At 37.6% G+C, this 22,903-nt stretch overlaps 1 protein-coding gene across 1 annotated transcript; it reads right to left on the minus strand.

Annotated features, from left to right (window-relative positions):
- Positions 1-2,018: 2,018 nt before the first annotated feature.
- On the minus strand, positions 2,019-5,459 carry LOC137408380 (cystatin-B-like). The gene is made up of 3 exons (XM_068094887.1): positions 5,233-5,459; positions 3,940-4,041; positions 2,019-2,622 (listed from the first exon to the last, which is right to left on the minus strand). Exons 1-3 carry the CDS (start codon positions 5,380-5,382, stop codon positions 2,494-2,496), a joined length of 381 nt encoding a protein of 126 aa, XP_067950988.1. The 5' UTR covers positions 5,383-5,459; the 3' UTR covers positions 2,019-2,493.
- Positions 5,460-22,903: the final 17,444 nt, after the last annotated feature.

A 22,903-nucleotide genomic window follows, 5' to 3' on the forward strand; every position in this document is an offset into this window, starting at 1 on the left:
TATAGTGACACCGGAAAAGGATATCAATGTTATTAAATTCCGAATATTATATTGTCTAACATGTTACTTGTTATTGCCTGTACATAACTGTTGCTAGCTGTCCATATTTGCTGTTGTCAGTGTATATTTTTTCTGCCTGTAGATTTAGGTGTAGAAATTGACATCAAAGACTCGGGATATGATCAAAAATGTTTTCTTGGAACAACTTTTGCATCCGGTTTGACTACTATGAACTAGATAAAGCTACAAAGTGTACAATATGAACTAGATAAAGCTACAAAGTGTACAATATGAACTAGATAAAGCTACAAAGTGTACAATATAAACTAGATAAAGCTACAAAGTGTACAATATGAACTAGATGGAGCTACAAAGTGTACAATATGAACTAGATAAAGCTACAAAGTGTACAATATGAACTAGACGGAACTACCAAGTGTACAGTATGAACTAGACGGAGCTACAAAGTTTACAATATGAACTAGATGGAACTACCAAGTGTACAATATGAACTAGACAGGCTACCAAGTTTACAATATGAACTAGACGGAGCTACCAAGTTTACAATATGAACTAGACGGGCTACCAAGTTTACAATATGAACTAGACGGGATACAAAGTGTACATTGTGAACTAGACGGAGCTACCAAGTGTACAATATGAACTAGACGGGCTACCAAGTTTACAATTGGAACTAGACAGGCTACCAAGTGTAAAGTATGAACTAGACGGGATACAAAATGTAAAATATGTACTAGACGTGATACAAAGTGTACAGTATGAACTAGACGGCGCTACAAAGTGTACAATATGAACTAGACGGAGCTACCAAGTGTACAATATGAACTAAACGGGATACAAAGTGTACATTATGAACTAGACGGAGCTACAAAGTGCACAATATGAACTAGATGGAGCTACCAAGTGTACAGTATGAACTAGACGGGATACAAAGTGTAAAATATGAACTAGATGGAGCTACAAAGTGTACAATATGAACTAAACGGAGCTACCAAGTGTACAATATGAACTAGATGGAGCTACCAAGTGTACAATATGAACTAGACGGAGCTACCAAGTGTACAACATGAACTAGACGGAGCTACCAAGTGTACAATTTGAACTAGACAGAGCTACCAAATGTACAACATGAACTAGACGGAGCTACCAAGTGTGCAATATGAACTAGACGGAGCTACCAAGTGTACAACATGAACTAGACGGAGCTACCAAGTGTGCAATATGAACTAGACGGAGCTACCAAGTGTACAACATGAACTAGACGGAGCTACCAAGTGTGCAATATGAACTAGACGGAGCTACCAAGTGTACAACATGAACTAGACGGAGCTACCAAGTGTGCAATATGAACTAGACGGAGCTACCAAGTGTACAACATGAACTAGACGGAGCTACCAAGTGTGCAATATGAACTAGACGGAGCTACCAAGTGTACAACATGAACTAGACGGAGCTACCAAGTGTACAACATGAACTAGACGGAGCTACCAAGTGTAAAATATGAACTAGATGGAGATACCAAGTTTACTATATGAACTACACGGAACTACCAAGTTTACATGAACTAGACGGAACTACCAAGTGTACAATATGAACTAGACGGAACTACCAAGTGTACATTATGAACTGGACGGAGCTACAAAGTTTACAATATGAACTAGATGGAACTACCAAGTGTACAATATGAACTAGACAGAGCTACCAAGTGTACAGTATGAACTAGACGGAGCTACCAAGTGTACAATATGAACTAGGTTTTAGTACCATATCCCTAATTAGGGTGTTAGCATTTCAGTTCTATGTGCCACCCCCAGTTAGCTTACAACCACTCAATAATGTCAACAGACAATAGAACAAACAAGAATAACGATGAGTCATTGATGATAATAATAATAAAACAGCTACTGACAAACTTGAGGTCATGAACTTTTAATCATAGCAATCTAAATACCTATAAAAACAGGCAAGCGTGAGGCTATAAACAGGTCATCAATGAGTAATTTAGGAGTATATCTATAATCAATAGAAATAGTTACTGATCAACAAGGTGTAATTAGCAGAACTAGTTGCCGTCAACTAAGTGTAAAGTTGGAAGAATAGTTGCTAATCAACGATCTGATTTGTTAGTTAAATATGTGTCACTATATAGCTATCATTGTGCACGCGAGCAAATGAAAATTGAAAAATTTGAGAGAATCAACATAACAAAGTTGAAAAGAACATTGGAATTATTCAACCGACAGTTATATGATGACAAATGGTTTATTATTTATAAGGTATTTATTAATTCTAATATTATATTAATATACCATTATAAAATAAAACATCTACAGAATGACAGCTAACCCGACAACGGTAAATAGTGAAACAGCTATGACCTTTTCGTCACTACACAAACAAGCAATGAGATTAAAATAGTTCGGCGATTACAAGCCACAAGAGCAGACAACTTTCAAGCCAGTCCATAGTCAATTAGAAGTAAGAGATAGGGTCTGCCTCTGACTTGCCTTCCATCACATCTGTAAGCTCTGGAGGGCTATGGGTATGAGGAAGGGGAGCATAGATCCTCAGATGAATGTAGTTGTTATCTCCAACTTTTACCTGAACGACATGAAGAATATTCTAGATTTCTAGCCTTTTAAACTGCGCAAGATCAGTATTTACTAGATTAGCACCAACTGTTCTATATTTTAGCACTCATCAGCAAAGAACACATGGGAAAATAACTCCTCGAATTATTTAGTGCCCAAGCCTCAAACTGTGAAGCGAACATGTGAACGAGATGAAGTTATGTCAATTTGAAGCTAATGTAAATGTTAGTAGTTCACGCCTCCTACTGGTGAGCATCTTGAACAGATAACTCCATGTTTATGAACACCAGTACAACGAAGCAAATACTCATCAAGTACCCACTCTACAATTTACAACTTACATGTATATATCTAACGACTAATCCTAGCAATATAGACACACACTGGTAACCTTACACGCACCTTGACATAGTAGTCGGTACCAGCAACTACTTGGGTGGCAAACTTGACATATTTGAACTAGTCATATGACTAGCAAAGGATGGTTGATTTGTTCATAGCAAAGAATGGATGGTTTGTTGATAGCAAATAATGGTTGGTTTGTTAATAGCAAAGGATGGTTGGTTTGTTGATAGGACTCAACATGATCAAGAAAAGAGGGACGAGGAAAAAATCATTAACTATGTTTCCATGATGCGATGAATCTGCTAGTTGGTGTAATTCGCATGAAGGAAATGGCAAACCCCCGCAAGGCAAGCGAGTTTTGTTACTCGCAAACATTTATCAAATGTTTAACCCTTGCAAAAGATGAAACTGGCAGTTGTAAATAATGCACAATACAATACTGTGCAAGCTATTCCATTTTAGACATTTTTCACATTTTCAGTATTTCCTATTTTCAAAACATTCTCGTAAGCGGTACAGAACAGAAGTGTGACGTTATGACCTCTGGCATAAAATTCCTAATCTTTGTTAACAAGGCGTTCGCTTTAATCAACATGTGAATGTCGATTGACATACTTATTGCATGGTAGCTCAATATGCATTCGTTTCCAAGTCCGCATCATCCGATTATGAAAACATAGTGACTAAAAGCTTTCCATTGACTGTAAAGAATAGAATAGCACAATTCATTTGCAACTGAATATCATTTAAGCAAACTTGTGGACAACTTGAAGCTACAATGTAAGTAAATTTGAAGTTAATGGAATTGTTTGGAGTTGACATTTCATACTCTTGAGAATCTTGAATGGCTAACTCCATGTTTATGAACACCAGTTCAATGAAGCAAATGCTTATCCAAGTACCCACTCCCCAATATTTACAACTTATACATCTAATCGCTAAGCCTAGCAATATAGACAAACGCTGGTGACCTTACACTCACCTTGACAAAGTAGTTGGTGCCAGCAACTACTTGAGTGGCAAACTTGACACATTTGAACTCGTCATATGAGTGGCCAGTTTTCTCTTCCACTGTTGATTTCAGCTATGTGAAAAATATAGCTGGAATATATCTATAAATCTCGGTGTTTATCTTTTTTTAAACCCAGTGTATAGTTATAACAAATAAAATATAGCAATGAAAAATACGCATGGCACTGGATTTGATTTCAGGACCTCCAGATCTACGGGCAGTGAACTTAACCATTAAGTTACGTGGAATACAATGGATTCATTGGGCAAGTAGCCATTACATTGGTTAAGATACACATGCTTAACCTAATTGCTTGCTTTGGGTTAATAACTAGCACCGTTGACCGTTATGCATAGCGATTGTTAAGCTGGCCCAAAACGCAGGTATTGTTTTAGTAAAGATCTAGCTTTCCAGGTAAGTTACTCAGATTCATTAAGTAATTATTCTAAATTACCCTATTATTATTCAACAAAGTAATAGAGTAGACTTATTCTAGTAAATACGAGGGAGAGCAGGTGGAGATTTGGTAAAATTTCATTCAGATATGGTAAGTATGCGAAGTGCTGTGCTGGCAAGCAGAGCAAGTCCATGACCATCAGGCGCGCTATAGTAGAGCGATAGTTGTGCGACACCACATGTTAAGATTGTATTTTTAAGAGGTTTCTTGTGAAAACAGATAGACTAGAGCTTTTCAACAACAAAAATTTCTGCATATGAAGCAACAAAAAAGCAATCGGCAAAAAGCATCATCGGCTGAGAACAAGGCAAACTAGACTCTCTTTGCCTTCTACTTACCCAAAGTAAAAGAGAAAGTACTAATAGTTTTCTTGTAATGACCTACTGGAATCACAGCCAGAGTAGACTAGTCACACTATAAAACTAAAACTCGTCAAACTATGCGCAACATTTGACATACCACCTCATTGACAGCACTCTGGTGCACCGACAGTCCACTAATATTTTAATTATCATATTTATACAAAATAACAAGTCAAAAAAGCCTAAAGAGACGTTGTCTCACTCTGTATAAGCTGGTCTTGAAATGTATCAAGTGCTCAAAGTATACATGAAAAAACAGTCACAAAGTTTTATCACACCATTTCACAAACATTCTTTTACGGAATTAGAAATATCTAGCCCACCGATAAAAGACATACAAAAAGCCATACAGTAAAAAGTTCAGCTTTATTATTGTAATTAGAAAACGATAAGGAAATGAAAAGGAATTTGCGAGAAAAAGAAAACTATGAAACCAAAACTTACGTCATCTACAATCTTTTGCACGTTTTCGTCAGCTTCCTTCTCCGTTCCAACACCTCCCATCATGTTTCCGTCTTTTGGTTTATCCAAACGGGTCGAAGCAGTTGATTGAACAGCAATCAACAGAATAAAAACATGTACGCCAGTCACCATAATAAATCGCGGAAGGCGAGATAATGATTGAGATCTGAATAACCTATTTACATTAAATCACTGCGCAAACGTCGGCATGATTTTTGTCAACACAATTATCCACTAATCAACGAGCCATTGCGAACACTTTTTATAGCCTAAATTTAGATATACTGATGCTGAAAGGCCGTTCAATGACTAAACCATAGAGGTAAAACTATTAAAAATAGAACAATTACGCATTTGTTTTGCTCGCGCAACAAAAGACCCTTCAGCGCATGGAAAAGTTTAGTTCTATTGGAATAGTGGAGTTTCTTGTTATTAGGCATTATTAGTTGACTTGCCGCTGTATCCGCTTGGATACCTGTAAACATTACCACCGCAAAAACGCGAGCTGAATTGTAATACGTTGTTTATCTTTTCTTAGGGTGTTGATTGCTTTTTATTGCGGACATTAAAGTAGTCCTCGCTAATGATGCCACACCCGACCGTCAAGATTATACGGGCGCTATCCTAAGTCTGACTAAGCTGGACCGAAGACTGGCCCTGACGAATTTGGACCGAACACAGGCCCGTAGAATCAGACCGAATACTGGCCTCGTAGGATTAGACCGAAGACTGGCCTCGTAGGATCAGACCGAATACTGGCCTCGTAGGATCAGACCGAATACTGGCCTCGTAGGACCAGACCGAATACTGGCCTCGTAGGATCAGACCGAACGCTGGCCTCGTAGGATCAGACCGAATACGGGCCTCGTAGGATCAGACCGAATACTGGCCTCGTAACCTGGCTGCCGGTAAACTCCAACACTGTAACTCACTGAACAAAACTCTTGGAAGTTAGAGTTATCCGGCTTCAGGCATGAAATTATCCAACTATCATTAAATGTCTAGTTCCTATCAGTTGGCAGAACACTTGTCTGGCTGAGGTGGTGCACTAGTGTGGATGCAGCTGTGGTTCACTGTCTAATACCACGTGCCTACGCACAGAGTTACAGACTCGCCAAATCTGTCTGTCGTCCCTCGAAGCCTTGTGTGGCTGCAGCTATGAAACGCAGTCTTAAGCCACGGCTTACGAGGAGAAGACAAAACAAATAAAGCTAGTGCTCCCTACTAGATAGTCTGCTATGAATCAATTAACAACACTTTGAGAAAGCGTCAAAGTTTATTCACAAATATCAGCACAAAGCACAACACGAGCAGACTGCTCTAACAACACGATTGCATGTTCTTATATACACACAAAATGGCAAAACTAAGAAAATTGGTTAAGATAATATAGGTCAATTTCACTGACTGTAATTGGTTACACACATGGATAAGACAGCAAAACGATAAGATTCAATAAGCATCCAGTCAAATCTTACCACAAAAGTCAGCGCAAAACAAACAAAACGAGTGTCTATTACCACCGCTTTACAAGTCCTCTCCCCGATACGCCCGCTTATTACCCATAAATACCGTAAGCTAGTTCTAACACACATCAGTTGCAATCATGGTGCTCTACTGCATAGAATGTTCCTTCAAAGCGAGTAGTCTTCGTGATCTGAAGAAACACGAGCGCTTACATCGTCGACGTGTGAGCTGCCCCACATGCAGTGCCGAGTTTACATCGTCAGACCAACTGAAGAATCACAAGCTACAGGAGCACTCGAGGACTGTAGCCTGTCAGACTGAGCAACCTTGCAGCCAGGGCCAATTTCCTCTGCGACGTCGTCCTCCTTACCAGAGACCTGAAACTCGGCACCCTCGAAGACAGTCTCCTCCACGCTCCGCAAGACGCCCTCGAACGCACTCGCCTCCTTACAGGCGACCCCAATGGCGGCCTGCAACGCGTTCGAAGCCTGAGTCAAAGCCGGCAGTACCCTCTGTGGCTGTTCGGCAACTAGCTCCTCTTGAGATCTTCGACTCGGACTATAGCCTATAGTTCCGAGTTGATTTTCTCCCAAAGGGCCCTTTTCAGGGCCACTACCTTGTACAAGAGTGGTGTTCATTGGGCTACGAGCATTTACTTCAACATTAATGGAGTTACGATGAGTTACAATTTAAAAAGAATAAGCGTGATATTCAAACAAAATTGAGTGTGTCTGTCTCGATGTATTGGGCCTAACAATAAGTTTGATGGATTTTGGAAAACAAAGTACATGTAATCTCCTTTAATTGTAACACAAACTACTATGTATGTCGTATTGATTACAGTAGCTGCTAGTTAATACTAAACAGTAGTAATTGTACAACAATACAAAATATGTAATAACTATCATTATGACAACAGCTAATTATTGTGTTTTGGTACGCCTTGTAATAAAAAAAGTGGATGATAAGTACGACAGTGAGTTTCCGCCATTGTCGACACACAACAAAACCCTTAAAATGGAAATGGTGGCTCTGAGAAGGGCCGAGGTGGTTGGTGGAACTACTGGCACTCAGAAATCGATTTTGACTGGTGAGTCCAGTAGCCCGAGAGGATCACTATCGTCCCCGATGGAGTCTACCGATGGGCAAACGATCTTGGACTCCACTTCATGCCGTGGGGTAAGGCAAGCCTCACGGGCTGGCCTCCAGTGCGGCCGTCGGTCCTGCCGTGGCCTTTGGTAGCGTTGCCCTCGGTGATGGTGTTGGCGACAGGGTGAGCACGCCCTCGGTCTCTGGGGTTCAGTCTGGGTGGACTGTGTTCTTCGGTGCTCAGCAGAGACGTGCGCATGCAGGAGAGGCTGAGTGGTGAACACCTCATCACAGGAGGAGCAGCAGTGTCTGTGTACACGAGCGTGCCTCTGTAGGTCACGCTCCTTGTTGCAAGAAAAATCGCAAAAAGTACACGAGTGCTTCATGCTTGTAAAAGCGAATGAACTGTACATCAGTGTGTACCCGTATTTATAGACAGTCAGCATGCGTAAGAGAGTTGATGACGTCTTTTCTAAGCCTATAATCCGGCAGCTTTAAATTGCTGACTCGATGGAGTCATTTATACGGCGCACGCTTAACACTTGTCCAATGTAGTGTATATATATGGATTATACTAGCAATTTTTTTGATGTTAATCATTTGTTACCATATTGTTCTAAGATTTGTATGTTACTATACAAACACTAAAAATTATTGATAGTCTTAGACTCCTCATAAGTCAAAACTGCCTCACACATCTCCTTCCAAGACAGAGCACAAGGCATAGCAATCTCTACACCTGCCCCGATGTATGAATCATCAGTGACAAGCCCAGAGACATCCCTGGATACACTCAAACGAAACATGGCATCAACAATATTCTCAGAGCCTTGCCAGTAGAAAAAATTGAAATCAAATGTCTGAAGCCTAAGACTCCACCTTTCTAACCAAGGGGTTTGCCTAGAACTTGGGTCATTAAAAATTGCTACTAAAGGTTTATGATCAGTAACTAACTTGAAACTGTTCCCTAACAAGTAAATTTTAAAATCCTCACAAGCCCAAATTTAGGCAAGCGCCTCATGCTCAATCTGAGAATAACGTGATTTAACATATGTCAAACGCCGATGACCGTATGCCACAACGCGAGAAACTCCCTGCTGAAATTGGCATAACATCCCAAGATCAGTAGGACTTGCATCTGCGACTACATTGGTGGGTGCATTCCTGTCATAGTATGCCAAGGTTTCACATAAAATCATAAAATTTTTGATAGGTACAAAGGCATCTTGGCGTACCTGCAACCATTCAAAACAAACACAGTTGACCAGAAAAGTGAAGCAACAACAGCAAGATTGAGAACATATCGACCAACAAACTGCACAAGTCCTAAAAACCCTATTAATTCAGCTACATTATGAGAGGTCTAGCTGAAAAAATTGAACTAATTTTACTCGGGTCAGGTGAGACACCATCACTCAAAATATCATGACCTAAAAACTTGATCGAGGAAACACCAAATGTGCATTTAGCAGAGTTCAAAGTAAGACCACACTCGGATAAGCGACTCATCACTTTTAACAATCTAACTTTGTGCTCAGCACTATTTTGACCAAAAACGACAATGTCGTCGGCTAAATTTAAAACTCCCTCAATCCCATTAAAAACTGTCTAAATGGTGTACTGAAAGATCTCAAGAGCAGCAGATACTTCCATTCCTAACCGCTTCATTCTAAACAGACCGACATGTGTGACGAAAAGTAGTAATGTTCCGAGATGCAGGATGCAGTTCACACTGGAAAAACCTTGTTTCAAATCTAACATTGAAAACACTTTGGACCCATTGAGCTCAACTAGCATTTCTTGCATTGTTGGCACAGGATAGTGTTCCCTAACAATTGCAGTGCTGGCTCATCTCATATCAACACACAGACGAACCTCGTCCCTTTCTTTAGGCACAACAACCAAAGGTCTTACCCAAGTAGAACCTACACCCTGAACCTGCTCAATGACATCCTCTTCAAGTAATTTTTGTAAAGCCATTTCAACTTTGACCCGGTAACTGAAAGGTAGAGGTCTGACTGGCTGAACAACAGGTTCACAGTCCGGATCAATGTGTAACCTAACCTGTACATTTTTCAATTTACCCACACTAGAAAAACACCCAGGGTACTTGTCATTCACAACACTTTCCAAACTGGCTTCAGTACTCAAGCTACTAATATTAGTCAAACAGAATAGCCCTAGTCTACTAGCAGTAGTAGCACTCAACACATTACATGCAATACCATTAAAAACATAAAATGTAGCATTAACAGTCTTACTATCTACTGAGATATTCAAATTGAACTGTCCTAACATATGCAAGGGTGCACATTGTCTACAAACAAATAATTTCTTGGTAGTCGATTGTAGTACAACACTATTGCACAAAATGTCATTGGTCTGTCTATCAAGTACATTATCTACAACACCCGAATCTACAAGAAATGTTGATGAAATACCAGCCATATTGCAGTACACATAGGTGTACCTTTACCAAGCGTAAGCCCATACCCTACCGTAAACTCATGACTAAAATTGTCTACAGCTGAAGGCGGATCAGTCATAGTCGTAATGCCATCTGGTGTATCAGCGTTATTGTCAGCATTAGCGTTCACCATTGTAGATTTTTGTTCTTCGCTTTACGACAGAACCTCGAGCCTGCAAAATGTCCCTCTCTCTTGCATAGGTTACAAATTTTACCCCGTGCAGGACAGGAAGTGTCACTAGCTCCATGGCCAGCCTTTGAACATCGGAAGCATGTAACGGTCTTTGAAGTTTTCTGTCCTTTTCTAGTGTTACTAGTCGCAAAACTGTTATAGTCAGATATTGCACCTCCTTTATGAGCAACACAAGCAACGGCATTAGGGGTAGCGGCATCTAGAGCGCGAGAATCGCCATCTAGTAACTGAACTGTACCAGCAACTTCCATAACTCCAGCTAATGTCGTGATTCTAGTATCCTCAATGAGTTTTTTCGATAATCCTGAATGATTAACTCCAGAGATAAATTGCTCCAGCAAATTTTCATCAAGTTCATCTCCAAAGTTTCAGTATCTAGCTCCCTTTCTGACTCGAATCTAGAAATCTGTAAATGCCTTACCACATTGACGTGTAATTGAACGAAATCGTGTACGTTCTAGCCTCATGTTTCTAGGCTCACCAAAGTGTGATTGTAAGCTAAGCTTTAAATCGTCATAATCAACAGATTGTGGCACTGCAGGGAAAACCAAGGCTCTCAAAGTTTGATACTGACCAGCACTAAGTCCAATTAATAAGATAGGTACTTTCTTTGCATTCTCTGTGCTAGACACAGCAAAGTAGCATTCTAATCTTTCCAAAAACGAGTCAACCTTGGTGCTGTCATCAAATGTGGAAATAGGTAATCTAGCCATCACAGTTAATAATAACGAGTTAAATAACTAGAAAACAAATCAAAGGTAAGCTAAATCATCTTTGTCACCAATATTATGTTTTGGTACGCATTTGAAGTGTACACGAAGTGCAGATGGTTACGATTGCATTTATTGACAGAAGAAACAAATAATAGTAATGTCATTTAAACCTTGCACATATATTGATATCTATCATGTGACTTCCGTTAAAAGATAGCATAGTCATTAAACATTAGGAGCAGCATAACTCTATGGACACAACACTAATAATGAGGTACCAACTTTTTCGTAAGCACTTGACAAGGTTGCCAATGATTTACTTATTGACAAATTGTTAAATAAATATATTAATGTAACTATCATCAGGTATATAGTAAATTTTTAAGTGATTAGCATCAAATAGTGGTCATCCAGAAAGTTGCATCAGCATATACTATTGAAGACATCTGGCTTTCTGCAAGGCTCTGCAATGGGGCTATTATGATTTTTGGTTTGTATCAATAATATAGGTAGTTCTTTGGTTCACGATTTCATCAGTTTTTCTGAAGAAGATGCTCTATTGTATTGTCTTTTCAACGAGTCTATAGAGATATTTTGGTTTCAGAAATACCTATCTTTTGAGCAGTTGGCAGACAAATGGAGAATGTGTTAGATGGTTTTGTTTAGTTTAAAAAAGGAGATTGAAAAAAGAAACAGTAAGTTACACTCACTACCCTGTTCTACACAGTTAATCAAGTAATTTGAATACCCAAGTGTGTGTGTGTGTCTCCAACGACTTTATCTGGGACACTCATGTTGATGCTATAGTATTAAAAGCGTAACAAAGACTAGGAATGCTTAAAAGAATTACATACAAGGCTCTAAAAAATTGGCTTATTTGGCTCTTCACAGACCAATTGCAAGCATGTATGCGAGGAGTAAAATCCACTCCTCATGAGACAGGAATCTACCACCTACCTACCAGGAAACCTACCGGGGTGACTACCCACCCTTCTCCTTCCACATGAGACAGTGGGGTCCTGGTTTAATCGCTGAGGTTCTCAACCATGAAACAGGTAGTACCGGTTTGCATGGTTACCAGTAGCAGGCATTGACCTGATCTGACTCACAGCAAATTCAAAATTGATAAACCTCAATTATATCATCAACAGACAATTGCATTCTTTTTCCCTTACAGCAAAGCACCCTCTCAAACTGTTTTGACACGTTGCTTGACAGTTTCAAATTGCTTAACTTGTATAGGAACTAGTATAGGAACTAGTATAGGAAAGAACTTTGGGATAAAATAAGATGTCTACAAGTTTGCAACACGCCTTCTTTAGGGCATTTGATAACAAGTCTAGATACCTCATATGTCAAATATTTCCTCAAACAGGAACTCTATTGACCGATTGACTGTTATATTAATCCTACCGTATCAACTGTAGTCCTTCACTGCTGATAGCTTGTCTTGGGCGCACTAGTAAGTATTTTGTATGATATCGTGTTAACCGGTTGCTTCTTAAATACAGCAAATTCAGCTTGCCTAATCTACTTGTTGAACTGAAAGAGCTTCTTGAGCATCATTGGCAGCTGGCCAAAAAAGTTCCCCTTTATCATCCTTGATGAATGATTTCTCTTAAATAAAATATGAAAACGCGGGTACTAAACTAACAGAACTGGACCTCTTGGTCTATCTTAGTAGCAGAAGTAATGTTTTTTCAAAACTTTCAAAATTTTTTAAGCTTTCTATGGAAAAATGTGCATATGCAGGTAATATCAAAATTGTAAGATGTTATTGGGTGATCTAAAGCAAGCTTTGTAGGTATTGGTTGAGTTTTGGGCGTTGCTGCTTCCGTCATGTTAAGATGGTTGGTTTTCTGTTTTCTCTTTGATGTTTTTTAGCCATTCAGACACCTGCAGCTATGCGCTTTTACCTCTAGGACAAGGCCATCCTTTTCCACAGAGTCATCAAGTCTTTCAAGTGCACCTTTAATCCAGCAGCAAAATCCCCTAGGGCAGCAATGACACCAGTGAAATAATTCTTGAAGACAAAATTTGTAACAGTTTTTTGCATTTAGTTGCTGTTGTATGCTGCAATTTCCCATTTCTTGGTAGTGATGGTAGCAGTTCAGCACCCTCAGCGCTGTTTATACAAGAAATAGGTGGACTCGTGTATCTGCATAACTAATAAGGGATCTTTTGATGGAGAGAGTTGATTACATGACATCTCCCTCAATTGAAAACCTTGGACTCAATACATGCTCAGAAGAGGTCCATGAAGCTCTTCCATCACATGGACTAAAACAGCAAAAACCGGCTTATATGGATACATATGCTTCTGGAAGTCATAAAACTTTCATGAAGGATCAAGAGTGACCAGTTATTTTTTTAGACTAACTCAGAACCGCTTGTGTGTTGCATCAGAACTCAATACCTTCCCCTTTGCCGCAAAATCTTTGCCGAAAACTACTGGTTTGGCACGCTTTGGTATACTCGTATGTAAATATGAAGATAGCAGTAGTTATTTATTGTTTCCTTCAAAGATTTGTTAGTTACAACTAAAATTTAAATGTAGACTTGCAACAAAATTCACATTACAGTTATTTGGTATCAAAAGATTTAGCATGTCTTACTCTGTTGTGTTGTAGGTGCAAAATATGTGGAAATGTGATTACAAGCTCTTAAAAGCTCAAAAATGAACAGTTAATTGCAGCCATCACAAAAACGCCTTAGATTGGAAACCATTTCCAAAATGGCTCAAATGGGACATAGTTGAACACGATGGCTTCTGTTTACACTTTTATGCAACCTCATTCATCGAAATGCTTTCACAAATAAACTTCACGCAATCAATAATACCATGTCTGTTGTCCTTACGAGTCTATTTCATCATCATTGTAATGCCATCACTTTGAGCACTGATATCTCAAAACCTACCATAAAAATTTGTTTTATTTTTTAACCTTTGCTCGAAGGAGTGCATATCATACTCTGATAAATATGACAAGTCTGTTGGTCACATGTGATAGTTAAAAATTGCTGCAGAAATTGTTCGTGCCATTTGGCAGGAAGTATGGGTCTCATGATCAGATCACAATTAGATGATTAGACCAGACTGAGACGAAACTGTGAAGTAGCGAGCATCTATATTGGATGAAGGTTTTCCGGTAGAACCCGAAGTGTTTGTCATAAACTATGGTACGAGGCCTTTTATATTGAGCCTTCTATTGGCCTTTAGTTTCATGTGATAACATCACGTGTCAAAACAATAACCACAATGTTTGAGTGCGTCATCGAAATAAAGAGATTCTAAACTACAGTGTTTTCGTGATGGCTGCGATTAACTGTTCGTTTTTGAACTTTTAAGAGTTTGTAATCACATTTCCACATATTTTGCAACTACAACACAGCGAAGTAAGACACGGTGAATCATTCAATACCAAATCCCTGTAATGTGAATTTTGTTGCAAGTCAACTTTTAAGCACAACATATCTTGGCATTCACTGAGTTTCCATGCTTCAAATGGATTTGGAGTTTACCTTTGCCGACGAAATTGCACCCTACCACTTCAATGACTCGGAGTTGCACTTAATCAGTTTTCTCAAGATTAGTGATGTACTCTTCAAATCAAAATTTGTTAAAGTAGACTAGCTTTCAGGTCACGGTCACTTTTTAATTCACATTTCATACGTTTGTTGCACTACAGGCTGGTTTACATTATATTGCTGTATGTTGCCATTGATGCCACAAAACCTCGGTGATTGTCGATTATAACTATGTTAACACTATCACAAACCATCTGCATTTGCATCAGCAAATACTCCTGAGATGTAGTGTTCACATTTTTGTTTTGATTAATTGAAAAGAAACGATTCTGTTTTTACCAGTTTGAATCAAGTACTAGTCCCGCGGCAACTATTATGAATGGAAATAAATAAATCGCGCTATTACTATCACCAAAATGGTTCACATTATACAACCTGTAGTCGATGTTTGGCAAAATATCAGAAATGTTTGACAGTTGCAAACTTTCCGACTTACCTGCGTTGCTTCGTTGATGCTATCAGTCGCCGGTGCACATAATCGATGATGAACGCCGAAAAGATCGTGTCGACATACGGCATTGTATTGTAAACCAGGCTTAACTCAGCCATTAAACCTGATCAGAATTTTCTTTATTATTAATAATACTAATATTCCGCTATATTACAAAACAGCAAAAAAATTTGCTACTTGATACACAATTATTTCTTCAAAGGTCGCATGAACGACAATTGCTTTTAGTGCAAAAACTTTTTTATGCTAGAATAGTTAAGCTTACGAAGAGAACGGCGCCGGTGCAGTTGGAATCTGTACAATCAGTAGGTTTAATTATTTCATGAATGAGGTAATAAAATAGATAACAAGGTAATCATCTCATCATTTTCGTATGAGCGTGGTAGTGGGATGAAAAGCACCCAATTCTTTTTAACCTTCACTAGGTATTATCAATTCGAATCTATCTGTACTGACCATGTCTGTGACGTCGAGTAGTAGTCTCACTGTGAGTGCCTTTGCACAAATTTTACTAAGCAAAATACCATCGAATCCGTTTGGATTTTACCGTTTTTATGATTCATAATGAAACAATCTCCGAATCTATTTGAAGCGTGGAAACCCAGTGATTACCTCCAATGCTTTTTTCTCAGCTACAATCAAAGCTGTCTACATTAGTGCATCCAATAGCTTCATTGTGGTCATACTCGTTATTGGAGCTATCTATTGACTATCAATACGTGGAGATTAGCATGACTTCCAACATGGAAGCTCACTACAGAGAATTTGAATTATGTTATTAAGAACATACTTTTCAAAGAGCTCCGGGGCAAATCGAGAGACTAGAATGTGCAACACATAAGAAAGACTGTTACAAGCTTGGTATTGCAAATACTGTGGTCTGTACACAAAAAAGGAGTTTAACTCTATGGTAGTATCATGTGACTGCTATTGACCTCTGACCTTTTTATGTGTTTTACTGTTTTACTTGTAGTTAATAAATAGAGAGAGTTGGGCTCTAGATGTAAAGCAATACCCAAGCTTACATTAATTAGCAATACACATCGATACACTACATTATACTATTATTGGTCTACTCTACAGAATATACCCACAATAACAACCATACTACCGTAGTATAAATATGTATACAAAATATTTGGTGCTGTTTGAGGTGCAGGTACACAATCAGACAATTTGATGCCTCAAAATTTTGAGGCCACAATCAGACAATTTGATGCCTCAAAATCTTGAGGTCACAAACACAATTTGAATTTTTTTCGTTCACGAAATTAACCAGGCACTTGTTCAGTTTTGCAGAATGCACCTGATAAAAACCTGATGGCTGAGGCCAGATTGAAGCATACCAGGCAATTTGACCTTTAGACAAACAACGTCAAGAGAACATATTAATCATGAGACGCAATGGCGATGTAAAATACACCAAATAATTTGGTTTTGTGTTATCTTGAAACCTATATAGTTTTCTAATGAAGACTTATTGGTTCTAAATATTCCTGCATATATTATTCCTGCATATATTATTCCAACGAATGATATTTTCAAACCTTTGCATCTTCTTATTCTGTTTATGTTTATGTTTATGTCTATGCCTATGCTAAATGTTTATTTTACTTCAATTCAAGATTTCAAGATTTTTCATGGTTTGTTTGGTTTGTTTCATGGTTTCCTCGTTTTTTACATGAGAGTTACAGGTTCTCATTTCAACTTATGTGATATGAACAAATTGCATACAATCACTAACAATTATTTAGAAAATATAATTGCCAGCAGCTTTAACAATCTTCTACCTAATATCCTTTTTCTTAGCAGAGAAAGGCATTTTAAACACTATTTATCAAACTATTTATTTGATTTTAGCGGCTAACTGTTGCTTTTTTTCTTTTTTCTTTTACAGTGGTTGTATGGCCTAATTTAAGGAAAAACGTTTCAATTTTTGAAATGAAATTATTGGCAATAAAGTATTATATATAAATAGAGCCAATATACATATATCTAAACATTAGAACTTCCAAATTTCATACATAACAGTTGACTTTTAGACTCAAAAACTGCAACTCCACTATCTTTTGTTAGACTTCAATTGATTATCCTAGAAACAACATCGAATATGTGTTGATCATATCAGAAAGTCAGCATTATCATCATCAGTTAGTAAATTATTATAACTGATGAAGACAACATACTGTAAAGTGTCCGTAAATACTATTGAATACAATGAAAAGTTTGATGATGAATTCCATCTCAAGGTGAAAATATAGGACATCGGTCACTAACAATATTTGCTGTAGAGCTGTAAAATTATTCTAGCCATCCTTTTTATAATAGCTACTCATAGACAGTGGTGTCAGCAAGCAGTTAAAACAAGAGACATTCTTATGTTTGACTCCATGAACATTACACTCTGCATGTAGTCACTCATTGCAAAGAAATCTCATTTTTAGGATACTAGTAGATCAGATGATGCTGATCCTGCTCCATACTATAAAACTGTTGTGATTGTGTTGAGTATAAAATATATATGCTTACTAGCCAAATGTCCAGCATAGCACGGGTAGTAAAAATAGCTTATAAACAGTGGCAGGTGATGTAGTTGCTATTGGCTAATTTGAGTAAGCTAGTAGATTGCTAAACTTCCTAATAAGAGCCTTGAGAGCAAGCTTTAGTGATGTTGCACATAATGCAGCGCCGCTATGCGTATTTTAACGTAGGTAACGAGTCATATCACTCAATGAATCCATTGCATCCCATGTAGCATAATAGGTTTGCTAGTCCCCTTGTGAAACCGAGGTCCCAGAATCAAATCTTATGCGATACAGGCTTTTCATTGCTAGGTTTTAGTCACTATAACTGAATAGACACCAAACGACGACAGACGCCGAAGACGGCAAACTTTGGATTTATACATAATTATATAAATTCATTTTCTCATATCTATGTTATAATTGATTTTGTATTATTATTCAATTTTCATTTGTAGTTGTGGAACATATGTATGAATTGTGATGAGGATAAGCAATAGAAACAGCAGCAAAATATTTCGTCTATTGAAAAACCATCTTCACACTATTTTGTCTTGTGCTAGCACCATATTGACTAAATCATCTGGTTTTTCAGCTATAGTGCTTAGTAATAAAATCTACCCTTAAAGTTAAAAAGAAGACAGTTAGTTTGGGCCTTTATAGGTACCGTTTCTACTTCTATTTGTTTTAGCACTCTTACTATCAATAGAAAAAAGTACCAAGTTCCTTATGGATGCGGCTTTTGAGGCAGAAAATTTAGCTAGATCTTACAAAGAGAAGGCAGAGGGGTCTGGTAATTGGAGACACTACCTACAAGTAAGTGTACATCTGTTCTGCCCAAATGCTTTAATCTGTAATAATGTATATAGAGACACCTTATTACTGGTAGTACTATTATTTGTAACTTTATAACTAGAGCATATTATGAAAATAACTACTAGAGTAGAATACTAGAGCACCATTTAATAAAGCAGTTAGAACCTGTCGTAATATAACTAAACTTTACAGTCAATTTAGTATCAAAGATTTATCGTATTTTCCGGACTATTAGCCGCTACTTTTTTCAGATGTTTTGAGCCATGCGGCTTATTTAGAGACTGTGGCTAATCTGTTGTTTTTTCTTTCACTGCTAGGGAGTATTAACCAGAATTAAAATCAAAAGGAAAGTTACGGAACCTTTTTTTAATTTTCCGACACTGCAGAAGACAACTTCATGAGTTTCAGTGAGGATGATTAATGTAAAGCGGGAGAAATAAAGTTAAGTAAATGCTGGTTATTTTCTATTGCTTCTGTTCCGTTTTAACCAGAAAAGTTGCTGTCGTGTTAAAAAGCACTGTTTTGAGTTCTGCGACCTACACAAAAGGTGCGGCATATGTATTGTTTTATTATCGGTTGTTTACAAATAGAGCAGATGCAGCTTATAGGGGAGCAGCTAACAGTCCGGAAAATACGGTAAATAGGATTTGACAGATTGTTGACAGATTTCACACCAGCATTTCTTACACATGTATTAGTTTTGGGAATGTGTTCAAACTGATTAAGAACTTTAAACTAGTGAAACTAATTAAAAACTTTCATGTGTTCGATGATTTTTTTTTGTGGTAGTGGTAATAGCACTTATGGCTGTGCATCTAATTAGTTTTGCGACCACAAGTGAAAAATTGTGCATACAATTTAGTCAATATTTATTATTTAGTTATAAATGGTGGTTTATTAACAATATAAACAAATTGACCAAAATATTACGCTTTATATCAATATAAGCTTACATGTAGCATAACATAGCCGCATCGATATGGCATTAACATCGAAACAAATCGACATGTCGATATATCACGCAGCTATAGTATTTTAGTAAAATGCTGAAAGAAACACAAAGATATGTTCCCAGTTATATTACTTATCTAAAACTTTCAGGCTCATGGATTAGCAAACTTTTGTATCACTCAAGACTCGACCCCAGAAAGACAAAGACTTATATATGATATAGAAGAAAGCTGGTACAATGGGAATCACCCTCTTAGCTATAGTGATCATCAACAGTTAATTGTTGAGCACAAGCAGCGTCTAGAAAATTATAGAAAAAACACTACAAGAAATTTTGCTAATTTGGATGACTCAGTTGAATCTTTAGACACTGAAGAGGTATTCAGTGAAGATAACTTCAATAATGCTGAAACCTTTTGTCAAAAACTGTTTAACACAAGTGCGGAGTGCAGCAAAGGCCTTGTCCAGTTGTCAAAAGAAATTCTACAAGAAAGCGTTAAACTTCTATCGCAAATAAACAAATCTGCGCTATATCAATTTGCTGTGATAGGCCTGGGATCAATAGCAAAAGGAGAAGCAGCTCCTTACTCCGATCTTGAATATGCAATGATTGTGGAGGAAGAGTCAGAATACTTCAAAGATTTAGCCGTTGACAGTTACTTTAGAATAGGAAACCTCGGAGAGAGTCCATTGAAAGGATTTGATATTGAAGAACTCAAAGACCATAACTACTTTGATAACCAGGCTAAGCATTTTACAACTGACTACAGAATAGATGGTATTACGCAAAATTCCCGAAATATTCCAACAGGAAATGGCAAAGAGAAAGGTCACACTCTGACTCTAACGGTTGAGAAGCTGATGGACCTCTACAAAAAAGAGGCTGAGTCTCCATTCAATGGACTTCTTGCTGACAAATCAGATATGCTCTCTTCTACTGTAGTTATTTTTGGTAGCAGTGAGCTTTTTGATCAGTTCATTTTAGCGAAAAAACACTATGAAAACCTTGTGATGAAAAGCAAAAAATTTGTTCATGAGAAACGTCTTCATTTCTTCCACAAAGATCTTGAAAATTTTCCATTTATGCCAGATTTTGTCAAATTTCGACCTCCGCGTAATCTGAAAGTCAGGGTAAAAAAGGATATTTTCCGGTATCCAACTGTGCTGATAAATAACATCAAAATGTGCTTGGGATTGGAAGCAAAACATTCATAGGAGATATGTAGAGAAATACAGCGTCGTGACATCCTGTCAGAAGTGAACCATCGCTACTTGAACATACTTTTAGCAGTGGCAATTTACTTACGAACGTCTTCATACCTCAATTCGGGTGCTCAGACGGAGGATGTGCAAATCTACAGATACTATGAAAGAAAAGGAAGTAAAATGTACATTGCGCCAACACATCTGTTTTTACTAATGGGCTACTTACTTGTTCAAGTTAAGCAATCTGTTCGCTCCGCAATATCTGAGGCAAGGACGTTAGCCGACATACCTTTCCTACAGATAACGGTTTCTTTTGAGAATCATTGGCTGAAGGCTGAAGTGCTTTATTTTACTGGACAATATCACTTGGCTTTAGATGCTGCCAATGAAGCCATTAATAAAGGACTCCATTCTGCTCATGAAGATTTGCAAGATATTTCTCAAGATGTGAAGCGCAAGCGTGTTAGCCGACGACAAAAACCATCAACAAAAGCGAGCCGAGCTTTGTGCCTACCTCTTATACTACACACATGACTATAAAACTGCCTTGCTATGTTTCAACTATTTCATCAGCACATCAAAGCAGCGGCAAGCACTCTGGAAGCTATTGGCAGCAGTGTACTGGAAGGAGGATAGAGATTACATAAAAGCAAAACAATTGATCGGAGAAGTGAGTGTCTTTTCTATTTTTTTCTAAAACCCTCACACACCTAAACATGAAAAGCGATGTAATTTGAAATGAATTTGCTTTCTCTCATTAAAAATTTCATTACTTTTCTATCTACAAAGGCTCCACTTTAAAAAAAATTTCATCTTCAAACAATTTGCATAAAAGTTGAATTTATCAGGCAATGCTGACTTTGTAACTTCCCTATGTTTAGTTCTGTTAATATTCGACTTTTAATTGACTTTTTCATTTGATGCAGTTGCTAATGTTATTAAAATTCTTAGAAATATATCTATTTACAGGGCATAATTCTTACTCTAAAAAACTGTTCTTTTACATTCTTTCACATATATAATGCTATGAAGCTCTTCCAAACAGATCAGCATTTTGGTACAAACAAAATTTTAAAGGAAACCAGCTTAATGTAATTTTCAAACTAATACTAAACAAAAGGGAGAAGCCAACTCTTTATTTCCAACAAAACTGAAAATATTGAAACCTTCATGGCTTCATAGCTATGATCACGGGTCCTAACTGACCTTGTAGCATGACAATTTTATGATTATATATTTGTCATATTAAATGCGTTTAAAATCCTCACGCCAGTATGAAGTTTAACTTTAAGTGTAACATAAAGTAACTATTAATGTATTTAATAGGTTTGTATTAGCTATACATGATGAGTAAAACACACCTGAGTTACATAACATCTCAGTAGATGTTTATAAAATTTTGCATTATGTATACAGTCACACCGCAACATGTTAGCTTAATGGGTTCTTGGACTGATCTTGTATGTCAATTTTCTCATATCTCAAAGCGCTATTTCTTGTATTAAATAACTAAATACAAATTAATTTGTTCCTATGCTATGCAAGAACATCTAAAAGCAGGATATTATGATGGGAAAACAACAATCAGACAGAGTTTACCGTCAATGGGAGCAAGGGACATACCTGATTACTGGCCAATTTGATCATTCTAACGGGACTAAAAACACACAAGCAGAACACCATCTATGAGTACTAAATTTTGCTTTAAACTATGACCCAAAAGGACAGTACAAAACAAATTCTAGATTTCTTGTGGGGCTGAGGTCTGTCAAATATACTAAATGTGATGCACTTCCCTGGAAAGATGAAACATCTGGAATTTGTTACAAAAACTGTAAAATCCAGCTGCTAGCTTTGACTAAAAATATTCCACATGTTTTTAAGTACCTTTTCCAAGGTAGTAGTTTTGATACTGAGCATTTTCTTTCTTACATTTAAAAACATAACAGCTTTTTTGCTGGGTTCATTTAGAGTCAAAACAGTTGATCAGCCGATGTTTATGCCAAAGCTTAAGGTTCAAGGTCAAGTTTTCCATTTACACGTATTTAACTTTTTAATTTCATGACTAGGTGAGCAACCCAAATTTCCTCAAATTTATTTTGTGAGCAAACAGCAGGAGCAAGCAGAGCGTAGATGCAACATTGTTGAAGGAGTGCCAGCAGAGATAATGTCACACCTCAAAAATTGTTG

Source organism: Watersipora subatra, chromosome 11, assembly GCF_963576615.1.
Source record: "Watersipora subatra chromosome 11, tzWatSuba1.1, whole genome shotgun sequence".
NCBI lineage: Eukaryota > Metazoa > Bryozoa > Gymnolaemata > Cheilostomatida > Watersiporidae > Watersipora > Watersipora subatra.